Source organism: Phoca vitulina, unplaced genomic scaffold (genome assembly GCF_004348235.1).
Source record: "Phoca vitulina isolate PV1807 unplaced genomic scaffold, GSC_HSeal_1.0 scaffold18, whole genome shotgun sequence".
NCBI lineage: Eukaryota > Metazoa > Chordata > Mammalia > Carnivora > Phocidae > Phoca > Phoca vitulina.
This window is the reverse complement of record NW_022589721.1, coordinates 18,909,557-18,936,107: the sequence shown is the minus strand read 5'-3', so window position 1 is coordinate 18,936,107 and position 26,551 is coordinate 18,909,557. Positions and strand designations below refer to the sequence as shown.

General features: G+C 39.0%; 1 protein-coding gene across 2 annotated transcripts in view; it reads right to left on the bottom strand.

Moving 5' to 3' along the window:
* FAM91A1 (family with sequence similarity 91 member A1) overlaps window positions 1–20,891 on the bottom strand; it is a 45,162-nt gene extending 24,271 nt beyond the window's left edge. The window contains exons 1-14 of one of the 2 annotated variants that reach the window (XM_032415601.1): window positions 20,560–20,891; window positions 15,734–15,818; window positions 14,565–14,716; window positions 12,644–12,701; window positions 11,884–11,951; window positions 11,219–11,332; window positions 9,588–9,678; window positions 9,115–9,177; window positions 4,645–4,751; window positions 4,088–4,126; window positions 3,471–3,583; window positions 2,923–3,038; window positions 2,019–2,131; window positions 1,597–1,683 (exon numbers count right to left, since the gene is read on the bottom strand). In XM_032415601.1, coding sequence (XP_032271492.1) covers window positions 1,597–1,683; window positions 2,019–2,131; window positions 2,923–3,038; window positions 3,471–3,583; window positions 4,088–4,126; window positions 4,645–4,751; window positions 9,115–9,177; window positions 9,588–9,678; window positions 11,219–11,332; window positions 11,884–11,951; window positions 12,644–12,701; window positions 14,565–14,716; window positions 15,734–15,818; window positions 20,560–20,631 — 1,278 coding nt within the window. In that variant the 5' untranslated portion in view covers window positions 20,632–20,891. The remainder of the gene's footprint in view (window positions 1–1,596; window positions 1,684–2,018; window positions 2,132–2,922; window positions 3,039–3,470; window positions 3,584–4,087; window positions 4,127–4,644; window positions 4,752–9,114; window positions 9,178–9,587; window positions 9,679–11,218; window positions 11,333–11,883; window positions 11,952–12,643; window positions 12,702–14,564; window positions 14,717–15,733; window positions 15,819–20,559) is intronic. The other variant, XM_032415602.1, reaches the window with a different exon arrangement.
* Window positions 20,892–26,551: the final 5,660 nt, after the last annotated feature.

Genomic DNA, 26,551 nt, shown 5'->3' with positions numbered 1-26,551 from the left:
AAATGGAAAGAAAGGTCTGTAGGGGGAAATGACTAAATTAGATTGGCATTAAAAAAATAACATCAACTGGGTACCTGGGTGGCTCAGTCAGTTAAGTGTTGGCCTTCGGCTCAGGTCATGATCTTAGGGTCCCTGCTCAGGGGGGAGACTGCTTCTCCCTCTCCCTCTGCCCCACCCCCTGTTCATGCTCTCTCTCTCCCTCTCTTGCTCACTCTATCTCAAATAAAATCTTAAAAAAAATATAAGATCAATTAAGCTTAATCAAGACGAGGCTTCTTAAAAAATAGCTAAGGAACTATTTTTAACAACTAAACTTCAGACTAAAAGGCTTTCCCAAGAATGGCTATGTGGCACAAAAGGATATAGATATATAAAGAATAAAGTGATCTTCTAATTTGCTACACATGATGAAAGACGAGTTGAGGTGAGAAAAATAAAAATCAGGAAAACAGAACTTAAAATGTGCTAGAAAATAAAAAATTTATTGGCAAAAGATGATACACAATATATGAGAAATGGAATTAACAAGATATTAAAAGCATTGAGGGAATAATGGATATATAAAGGTAAAAATGAAAGAGACCAATTAATAGCAAGGATTATCTCAACTATAATTCTGCATTATCAAACTAAAAATCCTATGGAGAAGGAAGAGTGAACAAATGTTATGGTCTTTTTTTTTTTTATTTTAATATAAAGAAGTTAATGAAATCATCAAAAATCCTCGAAGTAGCACATTTAATATACAGAGTTCATCACTAAAGCACGAAAGGTACAAAATTATTAGTCAAGGAAGAGATTCAGCACACAAACTATTAGCATAAACAGCAGACAACAAAAAAAAAACCCCACAGAAAAACAAAAACAAAAAACCCAGGAAAAAACATGAAGGACAATCAAGATTTAGAGCTAAGGACAACTAGGGCTATTTTCATTCGGGGGGGAGGGGAAGGGAAGAGATGCCTAAGAGCAAATATAGCTGAAGTCTTCAAGATGCTAAAGGGGATAGTGAGAGTGGACATAAATATGGTATCCAGGGACACTGCTCCAGATTTAAGACAAGGGGAACAAAAACTTCAAATAAAACTGCAGAAGAGGAGATCTTAGAGAGTCATACCAAAAAAAAAAAAAAAAATCAAAAGCTATTTTAGAAGAATGTAATTTAAAAACTTACATAGACTATTTCTATACCCCATTTCTTTTTTTCTTTTTTTTTTTAAGATTTTATTTATTTGACACAGAGAGAGAGCTATCGAGAGAGAAAGAGCACAAGCGGGGGGGCGGCAGGCAGAGGCAGAGGGATGCGGGGCTCAATCCCAGCCGAAGACAGATGCTTAACCGAATGAGCCACCCAGGCGCTCCACCATACCCCATTTCATTAAACCAAATCATGCTAAGTGATGATAAGGTCCACAAACCACCTTGTAAATTACAAAATCTGTTCGTTCACTCAGTATTTTTAAGTGTAAATGACCACTGCAGTTTTAAGGTGAGGAATGAGGTAGGAATAAGCAAGAATACATCAAAAGTCAACACAATCAAGCAAGGAACGGTACCAAATGCCCCGACATCCCATAATGAGCAACCCAGATTTACCTTCTCTAGTTCTATAAGAAAGCTGTCCAGAGACTCATCTGAGAGTTTGCCAACTTCAAACATTGTGACCGCATGGCTTTTCAAGTTCTGGCATAAAGAAACAAAAACAAAAAAACTAAAATGGATCTTAAAACCTTATACAAGTCTATTATGAATAAGTTCTAATTTTCTCTTTCTTTACGAAACGTAACATCTTATATTTCTATTATGCTTTCCAATATAATCAAAGTTAAAGATGAGTGAGGTGTGAGGCTAACCCTCACTAAAAAGTTACTATACTCCTCTAAGGAACACAAAACGAAGACAGTTGCATTTTGTGTTTTCAGGAATAAATCCAGTACTTAAAAAAAGGATCTCAAAACATGAACTGTTTTACATCTAATCTTTAAACACTGTCATATTTAAGCAAGAATTTGACTTACTGGTGAAAGATTTCCCATCATTAAAAAGGCAGTAAGAGTTGAGTCAAATAGAAAAGCAATACGCTTTGTATATCCTGTAGATAAACTCAAACTGCTTACACTGGCTGTGTCAGCTGGGAAAAAAAAAATCGTAATTTAAAATCGAGTAAATGAAAATTATTCTTCACTCACCATTTGGAATGAGAAAGAACTGCATTTCAACTTGATTTAATAACTGAAAAGTACTTAACTAAATATAAGCAATTTTATAGTCCTAAGGGGCCCCAGTCCTACCTATCTCCACCAGAGAAAGTTAAAAAAAAAAATTTTTTTTAAGTACTCATTTTTGTGGTAAATTTCTTGAAAGCCAATAATAAACCAAGACTTGGTAACTATCAGAACCCTAAGACTAGCTAGCCTCCTCAGACAAGTCACCTGGCTCGGGTCAGAGCCTGGGGTAAGAACAGGAGCCTACGCAGGGCTCCTTTCCCCCCGCCCCAACGTGAAACCATGTGTAGCCCCCTCATGCACTGTGCTTTGCCTCCCTTTGTGCTTAGCCCGTGCTGAGGCCTTCCCTCACCCACCACCTGGCAAGCTCTTACTCCTTCTTAGCCCAATTATCATCTTCTCCACGAAGGCTTCCCAAACCTCTGAGGCAACAAGAGAGCTCCTCCCCTTTGCTCCCCACAAGCACCAAAACACTTCTCACATTGTTGTGGGTTTCTGTGATTATACCACCTTCTCTCTCCCTAGACTTAATCCTCAGAAGGAAGGTACCATATTCAATGCCTCGCATATGGCTAAGTACTCAAAGACTGCGTATCGAATGATATCAAGAACAAAGTCGAGTTCACTCTGTGAGTGTCTGTATAGACACATGGCGTATCTATACACAGACTCTAAATTAAACTGAGTAACTGCTAACCTGGATCTTCTTGACTGTTTGTATCCGTGTCAGTAGCTGATGAAGCTTCTTGTATGGGACTCCTACTTTCCCCACCATCCCATGATAGCAGCATCTTTTGTGGATCTAAAGTACTCCTATTAATGAAGAATACATGCACGTTTTAAAAATCATACAAATTATATCTTACATAAAAATAGCTACTGAAGTCAGCACGCTAATTATGAATACCCACCCAGTCCAGTCATGTTCAAGCCCCAAACTGAAACATAGCCCCAAATGCTCTGCCCACATACAGCAGTGGTTCTTAACCAAGACCCAAGGATGGGCTCCAGGGAATCTAAGAACTCTTTAAAGCTGTATGTAAAATACTGTATGTACTTTTCTCTGGGGAAAGGGTTCTTGTTTTCACCAGATTCTAAAAACGATTCATCACACAAAAAAAGATTAAAAACCACTAATATCCAGGGTTCACCTCAACTGACAGGTTGATAAGGAAAATTTTTGACATAAAACAATGTTTTTTTCAAAAGGAAACTCTAATATCTCATACTGAATAAATGAGTTACTTTAATCTGTTTACGGATGGAACATTCCTCCATGATGAGTGAAGCTGATCCAGATTTATTACTTGTCCCTTCTTATGGGCAAAGCCCAATCGGCAATACATTGAAACAGCATTCTGAAAGAATATAAAGGAAGTTAGCATTTAAAATAAACTAGGCATCAGAGTATTTGTAGAAATAAAATATTGTCATAGATTCTGCTTATAGTGAACCTCAAACATTTCTATCCTGTAACTAGAAAAGGCCATTTTTCAGTAGGCCTGCTCTTCACCTAAGGTGTTCGCAGATGTAGAAGAGAGAGTGCTTCCCATCTCTGGCCTGGTGCTTTGTAGGAAGCAGCGGCAGAAGGGGCTGCTTTCAGTGACCTCATTACAAGACACTTAGGGCTGCTTCCTGCACGCACAGGACCGTGAGGCCAGCTTTAACTGCCTGGGGTGGAACACTGCCTCAGGGCCCTTACCTTGCTCTCTTCTATCTCTACCCCCCCTTACTGTCCTCACTCCCCTGCACAGCCAATAAGAATCTCACTGTCTCTCTTTCTCAGTAGCGTGTCAAGACAAAAGTCTGTAATAAAAGCCATTCGGTATTTATAAATAAAAAAGAGTATAAAAACCACATACCTTAACCAAGGATAAGTCTATTTCAAGGACATTTGCAAGCTAGAAAATAAAACAAAAAATTATTTACATTCCTAGAATTATTAATATTACACAGCTGTCATAAACAAGTGAACTATAATCAGCAAAATTTTATATTATGAATAATTCAAAGGCTGAATACATTTTGAAATCAGAACTTTCTTCTTTCCTTATGTCTAAGATGCTTACAGTAGTATGAATCCAAACAGCGACCACAACGATGGAAGATTCTTTACATTTTAATTTAGTCTCATTTAAAATAAGAAAATGCTCGTATCAATCAATAGTCTACAATCCTTTTACCAAGAAATCATATAAAAACTTACTTACCAAATTATAAGTTATTTACTAAAAAAAAAGTTACTATCTATATACAGAAAGTAACTTAAGAATTGTGACTTAAGTATATTAATGGTCTATGATCTACCCATGTACAGATTCTGAAAACATTTTAACTTTATTGTTAAATAACTTTATCTACTTTACACAAACTTATAATCTTGAGGTTAAGTCCATTCGTAAGACATTGTCATACTTACCTCTGCCACGTTAGTATGCTCATCTATTGAAACAAATATCTTATAGAGTAGAGTTTCAAAATAATCACCTTGCACCCGATTCATTACAAAACCTTCAAGAGGAGGAACTAAAACAAAATAGACTTTCATCAGTGATATGATTTTATAAAATAAAAAAGCATAATTCAAATACCTATTCAAAAAGAGAAACTTCTACTTTAGGGACTAAATTCAGCTTTTGATTTAGTTTATCCACTCCACAGCAAGTTTTCTAAAACCCGCAAAGTTAAGGCCATATACAACCCCGTCTACACAGAGGACTCTGATAGTAGAGCACAAATCCTACAGAGAGTAATCCCAGGGAACTCTCAGCATTACTGAGGCAGAGGAAGTGCTGGAGGACATGAACTGGGTAGAAAGGCAAGGGGATTGGGGCTGCTTCCGAATGGGGAAGGCCACAATGGCTGTGTTTTAATGCCTCATAGACAGTAGGGGTGACTGGGCTAAAGCAGAAAAGCAAAGGACACAGAACTGCTGTGCTATATACAAAGACCAGGTGCACAGAGAGTACTGACTGCCTTTGTCCCATCATCCCCACTCCATCCTGAGGAGAGAGGAAATTCATCTGCATGACTGCCACTTTTACCAGCACTCACTAGGATCATTTGCTCTTTGGGGCTTTCTAGTGTGTCCTCCTCAGTGGTCTTAGTGGGAAGACGGGCAAGACCTTCTTCAGCACAGGAGGCAGCCCAGCAGTGGATGTCCACCTGAATGGGTATTCATATTCATTTCTCTCCATCTCTTTGGTCCAGACACTCTAAACCAATTTACTAGAGCACTCTGCCCAGTTCATAATGAAGAGGCACTATGCCTTCCTTTACCATACTCCCTGTGCAGGTTTCCCTTGAAAATATCCTGGGAAGGCAGAGTGCCTAGGCCATCAAAGGATTTGAGTAAGTATCCCCGTGTCCCCTGACCCTAATACCATCTAATTGTACCCAAAACCTAAGTTCTTCTTTACAAAGAGAAATCAGAGAAAACTGAAGTGTTCAAAATGAAGACACCGTGAAAAATCACAATGTACATTTCAGGACAGCGTATTCACTTTCCAGATCTGGCTCATGTCACTTTCTAATTTAGTGTTACCTATAGTTCCAGTCATCCAAGTACTTTTAAGGATCATAGGTTTCTCTTTAGAAATATTTTAGAAACCCCATTATTTGCTATCATTAATTCTTTTCCTACACTATCAATTGTGTGAGTAACAGCAACCGTTTACTGAGCACATACTAAGTGCCAGACTACTGCCAGGTACTTTACGTACACAATTTCGTCTAATCCTCTTAACCTCATGAGATGTTCCACACTATAACCCTGTATTTTAGAGAAGAAAAACCAAGACACTTAAGAGGTTACAAATACATAAAAAAAGTATGACCTAACTCTACGTGAAGAGATACCAAATAGTCTCCAATACACATTAAGTTAAAAATACAAAGTACGAACTACAACACACCATCTGTGTAAAAGGATATATACATACACATCTATGTGCTTAGCATACTTTTGGTAAGATAAACAAGAAACTTAACAGTGGCCCCTGAGAGAGAAACTGGGTGGCCAGACACAGGGGTCAGAGGCAGACGTTTTTATACTCTTCTATAAATTTAGAATTGTATATCCTAACTATTGCCTACTCAAAAATATGGTTAAAAAAAAAACAACAAAAAAAACCACCTCACATATACAGGGAGCAGACCGGTGGTTTCCAGAAATGGGAGGTAAGCGAAATGGGTAAAAGGAGTAAAAAGGTATAAACTTCCAATTATAAAATAAGTAAGTCCTGGGGGGGGGGGGCGCCTGCGTGGCTCAGTCGGTAAAGCGTCTGCCTTCGGCTCAGGTCACGATCCCGGGGTCCTGGGATGGAACCCCACGTCGGGATCCTGGCTCAGCGGGGAGCCTGCAGCTCCCTCTCCCTCCGCCTGCTGCTCCCCCTGCTCGTGCTCTCTGTGTCTCAAATGAATAAATAAAATCTTAAAAAAATAAATAAATAAAATTAAATAAGTCCTGGGGGTGTAACTTACAGCATAGCAACTATAGTTAATAATGCCGCACTGCGTATCTGAAAGTGGCTAAAAGAGTAGATCTTAAAAGTTCTCATCACAAGAAAAAAATTTTCTGCTAACTCTGTGTGGTGATGGATGTTATTAACTAGACTTGTTGTGGTGCTCATTTCACAATACATACAATCATCAACACTACAGTTTATATCTGAAACTAACACAGTGGATGTCAATTACAACTCTAAAAAATAACAAAATAAGAATTTTAAACATGTCAATAAAAATAAATAAATATAAAGAAAAAATACCTGGAAATAGCCAAGGAAGTTATTAAAAAAAAAAAAAAAAAAAAACTCACAAGGAAGTCCTGGCCATAACTAATATTAAAGGTTACTTTAAGTCACTGTAATGAAACAACACAGTATAAAAATAAAAATAAATCAGTGAAGAAAAAAGGATATCAGAATTAGATCCAATGCAGAGGGGAATTCAATGTTTGACAAAAGTTAACACTTCCATTCAGTGGTCATGAGTTACTGAAAAAACCGTCCTAGCATTTATCCAAAGGTTACTGGTTTTCCAAACAGAAGAAAACCAAGCTGGGCCCTTATTTCACCTCAAATACAAAAATAAGTTCCAGCTACAGGTTTGGACTTGTATGACAAAAGCTAATTTTAAGACGTTTTAGCCTATTTTTATACATATCCTAAAAGTAATCTATTCAAGTGTAACAGAAATCTAGAAGCTATAAACGAAAGGGGAGACATAAACTGAGTAAGTATATGGTTTGATGCATGATGGACTAAATATGTTTTAACAACAGACCCCTTCGTGACTATTCTCTTCAAAGTACTCCTCTCCCCCAGTTTATTTGTTCCACCATCATAGTGCTTGTTTTTTTGAAACACAGCTGAAATGCTTTCTCTGAAATCAACTTCAGGTGTCTTTTGTGCTAAATTTGATGGCCTCCATGATGTCAAACTGCTTTCCTTTCACAGGTTATTCCAAATTGGGGAACATCCCATGTTCCATGGTGACGAGGACGGTATATTCAGCACTTAAAAGAGCCTGAGTCTGTCTGTACCACCAAAACTCGCTAGACACTAAGAAAAGCCTGGAGAACACCCCTCTGTAACGCAGTAGCCACCCACTCGGCCCTCCTCTGACCACACCCTTCAGATGCACTTAGCGCTAATGTGAGGCGATGCTCAAACAGTCAACAGGGACTGAAAGGAACTAATCAAAAACCAATCTTTCTAGGTGATTCTCAAATGAGTCAACATCAGTTTATCGATGAGAGTAAAGACCAGAATAATGCATAATGCATTCCTATTTTCCCACAGTGACAGGAAACCACTACCAGCCCTGTCCTCCAGAAATCATTTCCTTGTCAAAACCTTTCCAACTGTAAAACTAGTATTTTATTTGTTATAGCAGCAATTAGACAAACCAGAATTAGTATTTCATTATTTTCTGGCTGTCTTTCCAAACTTAAAATAGAATTCATGTATGCACATGGTTCAAAATCCATTATTAAAGAATCACAAATAAAGGTCAGGACACACTACAGCATGATAACCTGTCAGGATTCAACACTAATATGAGGGACTATTTTTGTCATGAGCCCCTACCATCACTCAATAGTTAAGAGAAAAGTCATTCCCTGGAAATTTTTGACATTTTATATTTGATTACACAAATATTAAATATCTTAGTATGATAAAAGATACCAATGAACGAGAACAATAGCTGAAAGATAAGCCAGAAAACATACTTGTAACACATAACCTAAATATAGTAAGTGCTACAAATTGGTAAGAAATCTAACCTAGAGGAGAAAAGCTCCACTGTGTTCAAGGATGTTAACCACATCACTACTACAGCAAAAAAATTATAAGCAACCTAAATAACCAGCAATAGGGGAATGTTTTAATAAAACTGATACATCCACAAGGAAATACACAAGGGCTTTAATATCGGTTTAACTTGGGGAACGGGTGGAGGAGGAAGGGAGGAGTAGATAAAGACAAAAAAGACAACAGTGACACGAAAAAATAAGACAGGCACATGGGGTGAAAATATCAGAGATGACAGGACTGAACATCTGTAAAACCAGTTACGCACTGAACACAGACGAAAAGGACACAAATCTGTAAAATCACTGAGTTGATTCAGGACGTGAGAAATTTATTTCAGACTTCCATTGTTTTAACATCGCATGTACAACAACACGAAGATAAAAATAAGGAATTTAAGTAAAACACACTGCAATGTGTTACAACATAACAAAGGAGAAATGTCTTTCTTTGAAAAATTCTAATATCATAGATCTTAGAATGATACGTGTCTAATTTATTAGGGTGATATATGCAATGCCCAGCACCTAGTAACCACTCAAAAACAGTGGAAAATATAAGCACATACTTACCTGCTATACAACTGTCGTCAGATATTGGTACATCCAGATAAATAAATCCTTTGTTATATAAGCCTACAGAAGCAAAAGTACTTGTTTTAGATGGAATACTAAACAACAGTAAATATAAAACAAAACAAAACAGATTCCTGATTTTCTGTAAAGATTCTTACAACTGAATGCTAGGTGAAGGAGAAAAAAAAGTAAACAGAAGAGGAAAAGAATTAAAGTTTTCAAATCTGTTTTCTTCGTATGCTCAGAACTACAAAAATTTCCTTATGACTCATTTGTATAAATTTCTAGTGTATGTGAATAAGTGAACAACAGCCACACTGGGAAACAATGGACTAAAGTCACAGTTCAAACAATAACATGTCTTAGGAAACAGTACTATGTGTATCTAATTGATAAAAATTGCTATTGATTGTTGATGGTTTAAAACAAGTTTTTATGTTGACAAAAGACCATTTCTACTAACCACTTACTATGTACTACATTGTAATCTAGTGATCCAGAGAGCTGAGGGCCCGCATCGATGATCTTATCAATAGCGCATTTCTCAGGCAAAGTGCATATCTAAGAAAAGCAAAATATTTTCAATTAAGTTTGATCCAAATTAATTCATAAGTCTCCTGAAATCTTCATGTTTAAATCAATGATTATTATGATTATATATTATTACATTTTATATTGTATGTTATACATGATTATGATTATTATGTGTCATTAGCTAATACCACATATTTTTTTCTTTTATCACTCTAGAATTCAAAGGAAAAAGCTATGTACATAACCGTCAATTAAGGTACCATAATATGCTACCAACAGAATGGAGGACAAAGTAATTATAAGTACCAATATTTGCTGTTAATCATTAAGTGTTACCTAATAAATACTAATATTTCATCATCTTCTCTGAATGGGAATCAGATACATTTGCTGACTCTGAATCTCTCAGAGCAGAAGTTTATTCAGACCCCACACGGATACCATCAGTGACAGGAAGTTCGCTATCTTATGACAGTCTGACAGCCGTTAGGAAGTTCCTACACTGAAGCAAAATTTCTAAGCCTTCCGCTCACGAGATTTAATCTGTCTTCTGAAGTAAAATAAAATGCAAACTAAAAAAAAGTGCCCATGCTCACTTTCATTCCTTCAACCACACAGAGACATGACCTGGTCTCTGGGCCAGCTGGTCACTGCTCCACCCCTTTTCCTCTAAATCGGCATTTCTTCTACCAGGCATAGGCTTCTCTCGAACGTGGTCTGGCCACCGGGACTATCATTTCCCTTGATCCGGGCCCTCGGCCCCATCAAAGCACCTCCCCCTTTGGTACAGCACTTCAGCAGAGCGACTAGGAGCACCACGCCCGTAGCACACTGCCTGAGGTAAAATCCTGGACCTTCACCACCACTGTGACTTGAACCATTACTTCATTCCTCTGTGCTCACTTGCCTCATATGCGAAATGGAGTACAAGTAGGACACACCCTGGGGGCTGTTATGAGAATCAAATGAGACAATATAAAAGGTGCGGGGAAGAGAGCCTGGTGCATCTAGGGCGCAGCAAGTGCTCAAGAAGTGCCGGCCAGTATCATGGCTGCTAGCTGCAGCATCACATCACTTGAGATGAAACTTCTATCTAATCGAAGTCCCCGGATTACTGTACATGAACCAAGTCAAGTCTCCCTCATTATTTTATTTTTAAAGATTGACTTACTTGAGAGAGAGAGAGAGAACCCGCATGCATGCACACACAAGGGGGAGAGGGGCAAAGGAAGAGGGAGAGAGAATCTCAAGCAGACTCTCTGCTGAGTGTGAAGCCTGATGCGGGGCTCAATCTCACCACCCTGAGATCACGACCTGTGCCGAAATCATGAGTCGGATGCTTAACCGACTGAGCCACCCAGGTGCACCTCCCTCATTATTAAAGAGTATCTTCAAAACCCACCAATATTCTAGCCTACTATGGTCATTTAAAATTTTGAACCTATGCTTAATTTTCTTCAGGAAAACCAAATAGTGTTACTTTTAGAAAAATTAGAGAACGATAATTAAAAATTATAAGATAATTTAAAAAATAAAAATCCTATGTTTCATTTCTGAAGGTATCCACCTTTATGTCATCTTCTGTGATATATCCAGCCTGCACCACCCACCACGCCTCTATGGCAATCTCCACCGGCTTCACTGGTAGAAGATCACGAGCTGTTTTCCTTCTGAAAAATTTCTGCAATGGTACAAACATCTGAGAATTTGCAATCAGCCTGAAATCACTACTTTTAATGATCATAGTATAAGACTGTTTCTCACAGGCTAAATAAATCTTTTTAAATTCTGCTTTTAAATCTGAAGAATTTTAGATACACTGAATAGAGAAAGTCATTCTTCAATTATTTCAAAGTAAATTACTTCAAAACACTAATCATCAAGTCTAGATCTAAATCCAGAAGCTCAAAGGAAATCTAAGAGGTAAAAATGAATTTGGAGACTGTGTCCTTATTTCACCCATCCAGTGAATGCTGGGAGTGGAATGAGCAAGTAAAAAGACCAGCAGAGCAAAGTTAATTTTTAAAAAGAAATGTTTTATTCCTTAAATATTTTAATTTGATAATTGCACAAGCATAACCTAGAGAATACGGAGGATTTGTTTTGGTATTATTTCTGTATGAAGCATATTTCTTGATCAAAGAAATTACAATTCATTATTTCTCCCACTTAAAACAATGAGAACACGTGATAACAAGGAAGAAACGAGAAAGAGGGCAACAACTAACTTACTTTTGATGACCGACACTGATTCATCAGATCAATGTACTGGTTTCTTCCTATGCCAAGAAGCCTTAGACCTGAAAGAAAGAGCCTTTCCTTTAAAAACATTTAATGTATCTCAAAATATCAGTACACCCAGATCTTTTAGGAAAAAACCCTTGGCTTCTGTTCATCTCTGATGACTGATTAACAATCAATATCAAATTAAAAGGAATTCTTCAAACAATTAATAAAAGAAAACCAAACTGGGAAAGATGAACTCAAGTTGACACCTCTGACAATGTCACATGGGAAAATCTTTAAAAAGCAGAAACCCTCCCAACATTGGGAAGTCAAAGTGTACTTCTCAGCAAAAGTTTCTCCTTACACAAGAGAACAGTGTCACATGTCAAATATATATTTCCTTAAAATAAGCATAATAAAGCAAATTATATTAGTAACAACTGTGTATCATGCTGCAAAACCATCGTGTACAAATTTTCTTCCCTCATTTGGTACACAACACAGCCCAAGTATTAGAAAGAACTTCAGTTTCTAGAAATATATAGTCTCATTTTTCTCATTTTACCCCCAAAATATTCCTCCCTTAGACATTTAGACTAGACCTTATACTTGACTTGCATCACCTGATAAAATTCCTACCAACAGTGCTGCTTGCTGTTCCCGGGCTTGAAGCGCTTTAGGTTAAAGACACATGACAATACAAACAACAGCATGCATGCACCAAGACAGACTCTAATCGTTACCTTCAGCATAATTAAATACTTACAGTCAGCAGCAGTAAAATTGGGCAATGAATCATAACTTTTCTCACTGTTCATAATGTCCTTTCAAAAAGAAAACAATTAAAAATTCTAAATGCAAAATGGTCCTTAGATAAAAACATGTGAATAAATATGTATTGCGATAGCCAAACAGAATAACAACAATTATTGCCCGAAGCACTGAGATTAAAGTGTGCAACCTAACGCATGCATGCCACATTGTGGTACTTGCTACATGGTCCCAACCTAGTAACTGATGATCAGACCTTTAGGTCAGGGTTTCTCCCAGCACTCTCTGTGAATCCCAAACATCTGCCCTGTAACTTTCTGCCCTCTGGAAGCTAAGCAAGGAATACCTCTTTTAGAGCTCCAGGTTCCTGCCTCTCCATCCCTCATGCCTGATCCTAGATTCATGCCCTACAAGAGGGGCATGATGTATCACAGTTCCATCAACAGGAATCTGAGACACGCACTACCGACAAAGACTGTAACCACTGAGTCATCTTTGCTCCTACGAGACCCAACCACCGGCACGGTTAAACTCAGTATCCAGCTTCTTCCAATCCCATCTGTTTCTCCAATAATAAACCAACTGTTTACTGTGGGGATAGGGCCTATTTTCAACCCAGGAGCTACACCCAATGGTATAAGAACAGAAACCAGAGAGCAGCAAGCACATGGATATAACTGAAAGCTGGTAAAGGGGGAAAAAACCTTCCCCTATTATCTCTCCTAAACCTTGTGGTCAATACCAGCAAAATAATCAAAGAGACAGCCACAATTATTCTGCTTACTGATTAGCTGCCACGTTCATTCTGCTGCCCTGGTTCTAGGGAAAAGGGACTGACAGAAACCAGGGCTGTCAGGCCTTGAGCTTTACGCTAATCTTTCCACCCAAACAGGGACACAGAGACGCGGGAGACACAGGACGGCCTAAGTGCTTGTGAAGAAGGGGCTCAGGGAGAAAAGCAAAGGGAGCTCCTGCAAAGGAAGCCACGTCGGAAAGAGATGCCACTGTTCCTGCACGCTCCCAGCTCCTTCAGCTCCAGGCCCCCTGCTCTGGAAGCGGCGAGTGGGCCCAAAACAGCAGCGTTCGGATAAAGTTAAGTAGCAGCTGAGTACTAGAAAAACACTGCCAACCTTCACATACAGCTCACTTAAAAACAGTATACTTGGGGCGCCTGGGTGGCTCAGTTGGTTAAGCAGCTGCCTTCGGCTCAGGTCATGATCCCAGGGTCCTGGGATCAAGCCCCGCACCGGGCTCCCTGCTTAGCAGAGAGCCTGCTTCTCCCTTTCCCTCCGCCTGCCACTCTACTTGTGCTCTCTATCTATCTGTCAAATAAATAAATAAAAAATATCTTTAAAAAAACAAAAACAAAACAGTATACTTAAAGTTACTCGACACAGGCCTAAAAACTGCCTTTGGAAAAACGCTAACACCCAAAAGTTAATAAAAATGGCAAGAAATTAGCAGCCAGGACTACAGATCTATTTCTCTTTTTCTAACACACATGTATTGCATGTTGGGTTTATAATCATTTATTCTTTCTCTAGTCAGAGAATAGTTAAACTTAAGCATTAAGTTTCTCTGAACGCAATGTTCAATTCTGTCACCCACATCTTCAACCTTATTCACGTGTTAAAAGCAGTCGGTTTTATAGAGACTCTGCTAACATAAATGACTAATGCTACAAGAGCACAGAAGAAAAACAGGTGCCTTTCCACTATGAAAGCCCGGACAACAACAACTCCCTGTACGGTGTGGATGACACAGTTAGCTTGTAACCAACACTCCTTTTTCCACTGTAAACTCAGAAACAATGCCCACTGGGGCTGAGAAGGGCCCAGTCAGTCATTATTGGCTTCGGCATTGACGACATGTAGTCCTGTCCCATGCCTAATGGCCCACGTACACCGTAAACTTACCTCCATGATCCCGGTATAATAGGAAAACGGTGTTATCCTCAGGCCCTTTACCATTATATCTGACAGATGGTAAGGGTACAGCATGAGATGATCACGACTGTACTTTAGTAATTCCTCATAGTATTTGCGTTCATCTTTCTTGACATGTTTAACTGGGGAAAGAGAAATTTTCCATTTTGAGGTGTCTTACAGTTACATATAATTATAAATGCAATAAGAACTACTTTACAAACCAACATCAATTAAAAATAAAAGCACACTAGTTGGAAGAGAACAAACAAAACGATCTAAGTTGGAACAAAGAAACAATTATGCCACAAAAAAACAGACTTCAGAGTACACAAGTGGAATCTGTAACAGGACAGATAAGTAGAGAAAGAATTCTTACCAAATCAGAAAGCCAAGAAAGCAATCGTGGAATGTCCTCTCCAAAAGATGCAAAACGCAAGCTAGAATTCATCAAATCCCTTACTATATTACAAGAGAGTCAAACTGAATGGTAGTTTTCAATGAATCAAGTCTATTTCAAAAAATCATTTGATAGTTTTTGTTTTTTAAATGTAAAAAGGCCTCTAACTTCCATGAAATACATTTAAATAAAAAAACTATCTCTGAACTACTGTGCTTAAACTGAGAGTAACACACGGACAGGAAGACTAGCAGGGCAATAGAACAGACTAATCAGTCATCTGACAAAATGCAAACATTTAAAGAGAAAGCTAAAAAAAACCACAGAACCAACTATGCTTAAAATGTGTTCTAATTATTACAGAGTTTTCATTAAACTTATATTTGGAAAATTTATGGAAAAAAAATCCCACAAAATTCAAAATCAAAAACCACTAAGAACTAATGTACTTCTTCTCTTCTGGCTTATTTTCTCACCTAAAGTGAAAAAAGTACATCTGAATTGAGATTAATATTCTATAGGTAAAATGAATCTACAAATGATACTTTAAAAAAAAAAATTTGAATCAGATTTAGAAAGAAAAATCTACTTGCTAATACAAATTGTTGTTAGGTGGGATGGCTCAGTACAGAGCTTCTTAAATGTCTATATGGAATAATTTCAGTACTACGAAATATGTATTGAAAAGATAGGACAGATTAATGAAAACGGTAAACAGCAACAGTCGTTTCCACCTTGATGTAAACACGCCTCTACTTACCTAAGTTGTTTCTGTATCGTAACTGATTGCGGATACTGTAGAGGACAACCTGCTTTTCATATTCTCTCTGGGAATTTCCAAGACTCTAAAAAACAAAAGTACTTTTTCCTCATACAGCTTCAAAACCATGCCCCCTAATTTTATCCTAATACCTCTAATTTCCAGAACAAAGAATATTTTCTTAAATATTATTATACTAATTTTCATGCTATAATATTGAGCAAAAATTCAGTGTGTTTATTTTCAGTTTGCCTTTCTAAAAGGACTTACTGAAATTACCTAAAGTATTTAATATCAAATAAAAGAGCAATCTGAGAGCATAACCTCATTAAGTTAACAAAAAACTAAGTTCTACTTAAAAAGATTTCTTTCTTGACTGTTCCTAATTTGTGTGTGTTGAATGAATGGATGGATGGATGGATGAATGGATGGTTTCTTGCACTTACATATTTTTTTAATTTCAGAGTGACAACTAAAGACAGATCCCTGTCTGCTAATTATTTACATCTGAGGGCTATGATTATTAAAAATTAACACTTCTGAAGAATGTACATTTCAAATGTACCTCTAAATGATGACTTTTTTTTTTAAGATTTATTTATTTATTTGAGAGAGAGTACGCGCACGCATGCAAGCGTGGGGAGGAGCAGGTGAGGGAGAGCCCCAAAAAGATGACTTCTTAAAAACATCAGCTCCTTATGGTTTTGTTAAAAAACATTTAGACAATTTAGAATTCTAATACATTTTTTAATGAGCAAAAACCTTTCTAGCTGTGCTTTGGTGTTTTAAATTCAAAATTGGGCTCTCATAAAAGCAAAGAATAAGTATGTGTGATTATAGTCAACATCATATTTAATGTGCAACCATAAACTGATTTTAACATGACTGCTCTCCCCCCTCTAATTACTAGGCATGATCTTTCCAACACGCTGTAATATAAAATTAGACATCTTAGGAAACTAATGGCAGAAAAATCAGAGGATTCAGTTATTATATTTCCTACTCACAGGTCTGAAAGGCAAGGTAAATGTTCGTACACATACTTTCACCCAAGGCAATCTTCACAAGACAGGTAAGACTCATATTTGAATAAACTGGCACATAACCGGACCCACTGGTGGGATGTATTTTAACAAAAAAGTGATGATGTGAGAAAATGAAAATCTTTCTTCCTGCATCTAAATCAATTAGTCTGTTACAGGTTAAACTGTGACCCACACTACTGCCAGAATATATGTGCTTTTATTTTTTTCATCCATTTTAACATTTCCAGTGGTTAGGAGCAAAGTTCATCATAGAGAAACTACTCTCTATCTTCTATGCAGCACCAAAGCCCGGGTCAGTAGCCAAGATGTTGAGGGGAATTAATACACTGGGGTTGCTGTAAAACTTGTAAAGGGTTTTCTCTAGCTTTGCTGCCAGATAAGTCTCTTTCTCAAGGAACACAAAACACACACGCACAGAAGCACACGATTTTGCTAGAACCTGAGCAACTTCCACACTTGAGGTTTTGCTCTTCTGTTTTAAAATAAATCTCTTAATTTATCCCAACTTACAACCATGTTCTCCCTTTCTAACCTCATGCCTGGGAACTCCAGGACAAAAAGTATAATCAAGCCACTCATACAAAATATAAGAGCCTATTATTTGTAAGCCAGTTAGAGAATGCAACGTGTAAACATCTAAGCCTTTGTGCCAGGAATTAAGTAATGACTGATCCTGATCAATCAATACATACGTGTACCCGCAAATATCTGAAAACTGTATTAGTTGATTTTGTTCTTCACTACCCATATACATGAAATATAATTGCTTTTGTTCACAAAGATTCTTTGGCTTCTCTCCCACTCCGACCCCAAATTTCCCACCATTCACATTTTGAAACACTGTTACCACTAAAAGAAGGGTCATTTTACCCTGGGTCGTGCTGACCCTTCAGAAATACTGACCAGGTTTGGGGGTATAGCTCAGTGGTAGAGCATTTGACTGCAGAAATACTGACCAGGTCTGACAAATGAAGCCGAGATGCATATAAAAGGCACTGTAACAGATGCAGAGACACACAGGTGCTGGCTGTGAAACACCCATTGTGCATCAGATTATGCTAACAGCAGAACGAATGGTTTTCTAAAGACTTTGCTCCTACAAACCCCAATCACAGCCCCCCACAAAAAAGATACGCACAATTTTTTAATTGACCTTTCTTAGATGATACAGAACCTCATTGTTTTTGAATAATGAATACAAGATACAGATAAGCTACAGAAAAACCTTGAAATAATGGCCTTATCTACAACTTTTAATGTATTTTTTTTAAAGTCTTGCATAGCCCATATCGCATAAAAACATTTCATCTCATCCATATAAAAGCTACTGGTTTTACGTACATTTTGTAAAAATCTGAAATCCCCTTCCCGCTTTACACGTCTAAAAAAAATCTGAATTCACCTTCCCCCAGTTTTCAGAAGTGGCAAATGAGTCATTTCCAAATTAAAGTCGTCAAAGCTTACTGGAAACTCTATCAAAGTATTTAATATCTGTAATGGCAAAAAACAAATTCTTTCCGTACAAGAACTATTTCCCACTTTTAAAGTGACTGAGCTTTAGTCCTGGAAAAATATCTCTGACTGGTACCATCACTCATTCGCTCCAAAAATATTTACTAAAAGCCAACCATGCAATAGGTGCTCAGAATACAAAAGCAAAACAAGTAATATAAGCAGCAAATGCAACACAGTGGGGTTAAGTGCTATGGATGAGAAACAGGGCTGCGGAGGGTCAACTTCTCCAGATGCAGAAGGTCAGGGAAACCTTCCTGGAGGAGTTCTGACATTCAAGCAGCTACAAGTAATCTATAGGAGACAGGCAGTACAGGATTGAATTGGCCTTTTAGAAATCTCACCCCAGTGTAGTGTGAGGAATGAATGTGAGGGAGTCCTACACTGAGGAAGAGAGACCAGATAGAAAGCTGATGCAGCAACTGAAGGTGGAGCTTGACCTGGGCAAACAGTAGTAAGGCTAGATAAAGTCCAAGGAAGTAACTTGTACAGATGGGTTTTCCAAAACCTTCTACAAGTGGAAGCTTATCCTAAGCTAAAACAGCTATTTTTTTTAAGTGATCTTACCAAAACAAATTTTAATTTAATGTCACATTTCTACCTAGTTATAATACTGATCTGTGATTATTTTTAATAGTCTTGACTAAGTATTAGATATGCTTTTGCCAATACTGAGATCAATTATTCATGCTGAACATAATTGAATCATCCATCTTTCTTCCATTATGCTACATTTATTTTTGTGAAAGGAAAAGTAGAGAAAAGATGGAAACCAAGAAAAGGACTGTTGGGTCTTCCAGTTGTCTTTGGATACACCACAAAACCCTAAAGAACAGAAGTACCAAAGCCCTCATTCAAGCTTAACATGAGAAACTTACTCTTTCAAGTTTAGAGCTTTGTTCCTCCAAGTCAAGATAAATGTCACATGGGCAGCCACCGACAACCACGAATTCTTAGTTCCTTTATCTTTCTACTTTCTTGTTTGTTGGGTATCTTACAGTGAAAGCACTTTCCGTGCCACGTGATGTATCGCCAGAACCTTAAATTATTCATTTCCCAGTACTATGCCCCCATGCTGAGTGAGGAAGCAAACTAATAATCCTATACCATCACCACCACCATCCCAAATCTTCCAAATATATAACTGCCCAGCACCAACGGAAAACAGAATTTCACTCTCAACCAAGTAGAAAGGGAGGAACTTGAAGATCAATCTACGGCCAGAGAAACAGTGCCTTACATGCAGCATGTATCACTAGCTTCGTAAGATTCAACACCACCTGCCACATTCAGTACTTGTTCATTTACTTGTTTACTGTCTTTCTTTACTAAAATGTAAGCTCCATGAAGGCAGGGTCTCTATGTTGTTGACTTGTGCAAACTACAAGCAGCTAGAACAAGGCAGAGCATGCAGGTGTTCAATTAATATTTGTTGAGCAACTGAGTAAAAATGACACTCAAGCAGTTGAGAATTAACCCTCAAGAAAAAAACAAAAACAAAAACTCCCGTCACTCTCTTGTTGAAACATCTCTGGTAAACCTATCCTGCCTAGAGGATACAATCCAACAATCAAAGTAGGAAAGCGCCTTCAGAATCTGGCCCTGCCTGCTTTTCCAGCCTTCCCTGCTACCAACCAACCTCCACTCACTCACAAAATCCCACCTCCAAACACCAATATACCCACACCTCCACCTCCCGTGATACTAAGTTGCTAGCTACTCTCAACACGCTCTTTCACTCGTCCAAGCCCTTAAAATAACTTTCCCTCTCCCCGGAAAATCATACTCCCTCTTATCTCTCATTCGTCCTTTAAGGCCCAATTTCAATGCCTCCTCCACACGGGCTCCAGACGCTCCCCGGACAATTTCTTACTCCTCTGTGTGCCCCCATATACTACAATGCAAGTACGTGTGAGCGGCTATCATCCTGTAACGTATTGACTTGTTTCTCGTCTATTCCCCACCATCCTGAAGTTCTGGAGGTCAAGGGCCGTGTTAAATAGGTTTCGCAAGCGCCTAATCCAGTATCTGGTTTTAAACGAGGCTACGGGCAAAGGTGCCAAGCGAGTCCATCCCATTTAGCAACGGCCCTATCCTGCCCCTGTGACCCCAGAGCCGTCCCCTTCGAACCCCTGACCTGCGGGACGATTTCCCAGAGACCGCGGCGGGGGAAGGGCGGGAGTCAGCCACGAGGGGCAGCCCCGGCCCCGCGGGCAAGGTGAGCAGGTGATGGCAGGGCGGAGCCCCGACCCCAGGTTCCAGCCGTACCTGCCTCACGTTGGCCGGCAACTTGCTCCAGGGGTAGTTGTGCCGGATGTGGAACTCCACGTCTATGTTCATGATGCCGGGAGCCCGGCAGCGGCCGTGACCGCAGCTGGAACGACGCCTCCCGCTTGCCCGCCCTCGGCCTATCGGGGAGCCCGCGGGAGGCCCCGCGCCTCACACTGCGGAAGGCCGGAGCTGCCCCATGGCCAGGGCTCCCGACAGCTCCGCGCTGCCGGGCCACGGGGCACAGGAGCAGCGGAGATCGGGGCAGGAGCGCCTCTGCAGCTCCAAGTTTCTTCCTAGTTTCGGCCCGCCGGAAATGGCTTTGGGCTTGCGTCACTTCCGCCCGCTGGCGCGAGGCTGAGGGGCCGGGACACCGACTGGCCTCCTGCCCCGCCCCCAGAGTGTAGGGGGCGGGGCAAGAAGGTGGTGAGGCGAAGCGCCGGGTAACCGCCCCCTGCCCACGCGTTTGGCTCCTCCTGTCAGTCTCTGGGTGAATAAAGATAAATGCTTGGGTCTGCATTGCCATTGTTGGATGTCCCAGTTTCCTCCAGTTTCAGGCACTGGAGTAAGTTGTCTAAGAATGATGGGCTTGGGGAGGAAGTCATAGCTGGCTTCAAATAGTGGAAGAGCAATGAGCCCTCCTCCCAAAGCCAACCCTGAAGAATCTCTCCAATCAGTGGGGTTGGAGAAACTGGACATCTACAAGCAAAAGAATGAAACTGGACCACTATCTTACATCATACACAAAAATAAATTCAAAACTGATTAAAGATTGTAACACCTGAAACCAAAAATGCCTAGGAGAAAATATAGGCAGTAAGGTCTTTGACATCAGTCTTAGCAGAATTTTTTGGACCAGTCTCTTCAGACAAGGGCAACAAAAGCTAAAATAAGCAAATGGGATTACATCAAACTAAAAGCTTCTGCACAGCAAAGGAAACCATCAACAAAATGAAAAGGCAGCCTACTGAATGGGAAAAGACATTTGCAAATCACACATCCAATAAAGGGTTAATATCCAAACTATAGAAAGAACTTCTACAACTTTGTATTAAAAAAAAAAAAAAAAAACCTGCGAGAGGGCAGGCGCCTCCAGGAAGGCCTTCTGGCTTTGAACAGGGTACCAGCATGTCTGTGCTTCGCTACCTCAGAACCCTGTCACCGCTGACAGGATTTTTACCAAATGTAAATTGTTGTCTCACCAGCCATTGGAATTCAGAGCCTTCTTAGCTTATTACAATGCCATCTGCAACAAGGAAACAGGCCAGCTCAGCCAAGCTGACAAGGAACTCGTCATCGTAGTGACCAGCCTGGCCAACAAGTGTCCATACAGCGGGGTTGTCTGCAGTGCCGGGTACAAGGTCTACTGGAAGAACCCAGTGCTCCCTGACCAGGTCTGTGTGAACTGGAGAAAGTCTGACCTCCCTGCTGGAGTTTGCACTTGCTCTTTCCAGAGCTGATGACATAACAGATGACCATTTCAAAAAGCTCTCGAGGTGCAGGGCTTCAGTCGAGAAGACGCCTGGGATATCGCTGCTATTTCAGCTTTTTTTCCCCATGTCCAACCGCCTGGCTCATTTTGTCAGTCTTGTTCCCAACAAAGAATTCTATTTGATGGGCAGAACCAATGATGTCAAAGACATCACAAGGGAACCTGCTGCTCCCAAAGTATAAAAGCCTAAACAGAAAGACCAGAGTTAACATTTCAGGCACATTGCATTATAAGGCATCAGTCAGGAAGTAATTTTTTAAACACATCTAGTCAGTGGATTCGGGGAGAAAGTAAATGAATTTGCTCCCTGCCTGCTAGATCAGATAGATCCTAAGTGTTGGGGAGATCCAGGGACATGTGATACCAGGGTGAGGGGAAATGTTTGCTCACTTCAGGGAACCTTTACCAATGGTTTCCCTGTGTTGTGATCTAAAAGGAAGATCAGGGCAAAGAAGTTCAAAGGATGCTTTAGACATTTCTAATGAACTGATATCTGTGAAGTTGAGCAGTTGAAGTTGAAAATTTTTTAGCACTCCAAAATAGTGTTACATAGGAATTGGTCTATATAGATTGTGATTTGCAGTCAGTTCCTTGTTAACATGACATGGTTGTATTTAAAGGCTCTCAAAGGCAGTGGGTAAAGAGGAGCAGTCACAGTTAAAGTTAATCTATCTTTAGTGCCTGAGTCTCAATGAACTGCCAGTAATTTTTTTTTTTTTTTTTTTTTTTTTACTGATGGGTTTTAAAATCATGGCCATCTCAATAGAATTTTAGTCCAAATGTAATTTATCCTTATTTTAGGTTTTAGTAAAAATTATTTGGAATAAGTGAGGACTCACATTTTAAGTAGAAGCATAAGAAAGAAAGAAAGAAAAAACCATAAAAACCTGGCATTACTGAATGGTTCTGTGTGTTATAGCCACCATGGCCTTTTTTGGTTATCTTCTTAAGAATCATGTTCGTTATCTGACTGATAGAGGACATGCAAACCTGCAAAATTTTCTCTTCCCATTTGGCTTCTCCAGATTCTCTAAATTGTTAGTGAACATTTCTTAATCAGTTTGGGGACTATGGTGTGTTAATTTTGAATTGCCTGAATGGTGAAATCTGATTATCTTGAGGCAGCACGAACTTTCATCGCAGAGTTTGTGTTTTTCTGTTGGGACTATATCTTAAGTACCTTGGAATATGTAACCTTTTACAATTGTTTTATTTTACCTATTAAAAATTAATAAAAAATTTTATTAAATTTTTGAATTTTGATTAAAAAATGGACAGAGGATTTGAATGGACATTTTTCCAGAGAAGACATACAGATGGCCAACAGACACATGAAAAAAATGCTCTACACCACTCATCATCAGGGAAATGCAAATCAAAACCACAGTGAGATATCACCTCCCACCTGTCAGATGGGCTTTTATCAAAAAGACAAAAAATAACAAGTGTTGGCGAGGATGTGGAGAAAAGGGAACCTTTGGGCACTGTTGGTGGGAGTGTAAATTGGTGCAGCCACTATGGAAAACAGTATGGAGGTTCCTCAAAAAATTAAAAATAGAACTACCATGCAATCCCACAATTCCACTTCTGGGTATTTACCTGAAGAAAATAACAACACTAATTCAAAGAGATATACACACCCCAGTGTTTATCATCATATTATTTACAACAGCCAAGATATGGAACATTATTCATCCATAGAAAGGTAGGAAATTTTGCTATTTTGTGACAACAGGGAGCTAGAGGGTATTATGCTAAATGAAATAAGTTAGACAGAGAAAGACAAATGCCATATAATTTCACTTATATTGGAATCTAAAAAACTTCACTTATATGGAATCTAAAAAACAAAACAAATGAACAAACAAGACAAAACAGAAACAAACTCATAGATACAGGTAAACAAACTGTTGATTACCAGAGGGAGGAAGTTGGGGGTGTGGGTGGACAAAACAGATGAAGGGGATCAAGAGGTACAAAGTTCCAATCATAAGTAAGTCAGTGGGATGTAATGTACGGCACAGGGAATATAGTCAACAATATTGTAAGAACTTTGTATTGTAACAAATGGTAACTAGACTTACTGGGGATTGTTTTGTAATGTATAAAAATACTGAGTCACTGTGATGTACACCTGAAGCTAATAAGCTATTGTACGTCAATTATACTTCAATAGAAAAAACTTAATCTAGAGGTGCCTGGGTGGCTCAGTTCGTTAAGCGTCTGCCTTCGGCTCAGGTCACGATCTCAGGGTCCTGGGATCGAGCCCCACATCAGGCTCTCTGCTCAACACGGGTCTGGTTCTCTCACTCTCCTTCTGTGCTTTCCCTCTGTCTCTCTCTCAAATAAAATCTTTATTTAAAAAAATAAAAAACTTAATCTAATTATAATTACATTAAAATTTCTTAACTTTCTATTCTTATAACCCACTTCCATTGTTAGAAACAAGCAAAAAAAAAAAAAGAGAGAGAGAGAAATATTATCTGTTCTTAAAGTCTTTTAAAATGTCCAGATTTCTTCATCTGCATATTATTGGGAACTCCTCATGGGTATGACAAGTAATGCTAAATATAAACCCCCATATTTTCTTTAATTATAAAAAATTAAATTATACCATAGCACATGTAATCAATATTTTTTAAATGATATAAACCTTATTTAAGTCTACTGAGAATTTGATCTCTTGGAATTCGTGGAAAAATACTTTAAGAAAGCAAGAGTTCAGGGGCGCCTGGGTGGTTCAGTCGGCTAAGCGTCTGCCTTCGGCTCAGGTCATGATCCCAGGGCCCTGGGACCGAACCCCGCATCAGGCTCCTTGCTCGGCGGGGAGTCTACTTCTCCCTCTCCCACTCCCACTGCTTGTGCTCTCTATCTCTCTCCCTCTCTCTCTGTCAGATAATAAAATCTTTTAAAAAAGAAAGAGTTCAGAAATAAAACACTTACTTAGAAATAAACCCAGATCTGTTACCTATTTAAAAATAAAAATGAAAAATCTCACAGCATTAGACCCCCTTTCCCCCACCAGTCAGTGAAGCAGAGGACAGGTAATCTGGCTTAGAGAGAATGTGGGCTCTCCCATGGGCCACATTCTTCACTCCTCCCTTCCACCTCTGTTACAGAGACTGTCCGTTGTGAGAACCATTCCACCTGTGCTTCATTTATTTTGGAGTGGTGAAATATTTCTGTATTCTTCTATGGTGAAAGTTAAAAAGAAAAGAAAAGAAAAAGACTGAAAGACCCAGCTGTCCATCCTCTCTTGCATTACACACTTGAGAAATTTTAAGACATTTGCAATTCCCTAAATATGCCAAATAGAGTACGCCCTTTTTTGAATGCTTTCCCCTACTTATCTACCTGGAAAACTTCTCATCCAGACACTGTGACTGGAACACTAAAGAATCAGGAGGTAAGGATGGAGAAGCGGGAAGGGGCAAGAAAAATGTGGGACCATTTTTCTCTATGTTAGGGAGTTTCTAGGATTTTCTTCTGCAAATGATGGAAAGGAACTGAGAGTTACAAGTCTGTCGTAGAGAGAGGCAAAGGGATCCTCTTCATAGAGCCTGCGAAAGATTGATATTATAACATTTATCTCTAACATCGAAAATAATGTATTTCTGCCATCAGAAGTCAGTCTGTGTTTAGAACATTTCTGGTGTTGAACATTCCAATAGCAAGCCACATTGAAATGAACATTCCACTATCAAGCCACACAACTGAAATGCTGAGCCATTGTGATAGTTAAAGTGCCCACTAGGGGCTGATCTCACACAACATTTCTATACCTAAAACCTGCAAATTCTTCTCTTCCTCATTTCTGTTGACTTTTTAAATTTTTTAGTTTAAATTCAATTAATTAACATATAATGTACCATTAGTTTCAGAGGTAGAGTTCAGTGATTTATCAGTTGCCTATCACACCCAATGCTCATTACATCAAGTGCCCTCTTTAATGCCCCTCACGCAGTTATCCCATCCTCCCCCCACCACCCCTCCAGCAACCCTCAGTTTGTTTCCTAGAGTTCAGCATCTCTTATGGTTTGCCTCCCTCTCTCTTTTTATCTTATTTTATTTTTCCTTCCCTTCCCCTATGTTCATTTGTTTTGTTTCTTAAATTCCACATATGAGTGAAATCATATGGTATTTGTCTTTCTCTGACTGACTTATTTCATTTAGCATAATACCCTCTAGTTCCATCCATGTCATTGCAAATGGCAAGATTTCATCCTTTTTGAAGGCTGAGTAATATCCCATCGTGTGTGTGTGTGTGTGTGTGTGTGTGTGTGTGTGTGTGTACACATATACATATACATATACATATATACATATATATATACCACATCTTCCTTATCCATTCATTTATCGATAGACATCTGGGCTCTTTCCATATTTTGGCTAGTATGGACATTGCTGTTACAAACATTGGGGTGCTCCTTCATTATCCAAACCAATCTCTCAGGCCTTAAAGTCCTTGAAATTCTTTATTTGTTGGAGTTTTGTCTC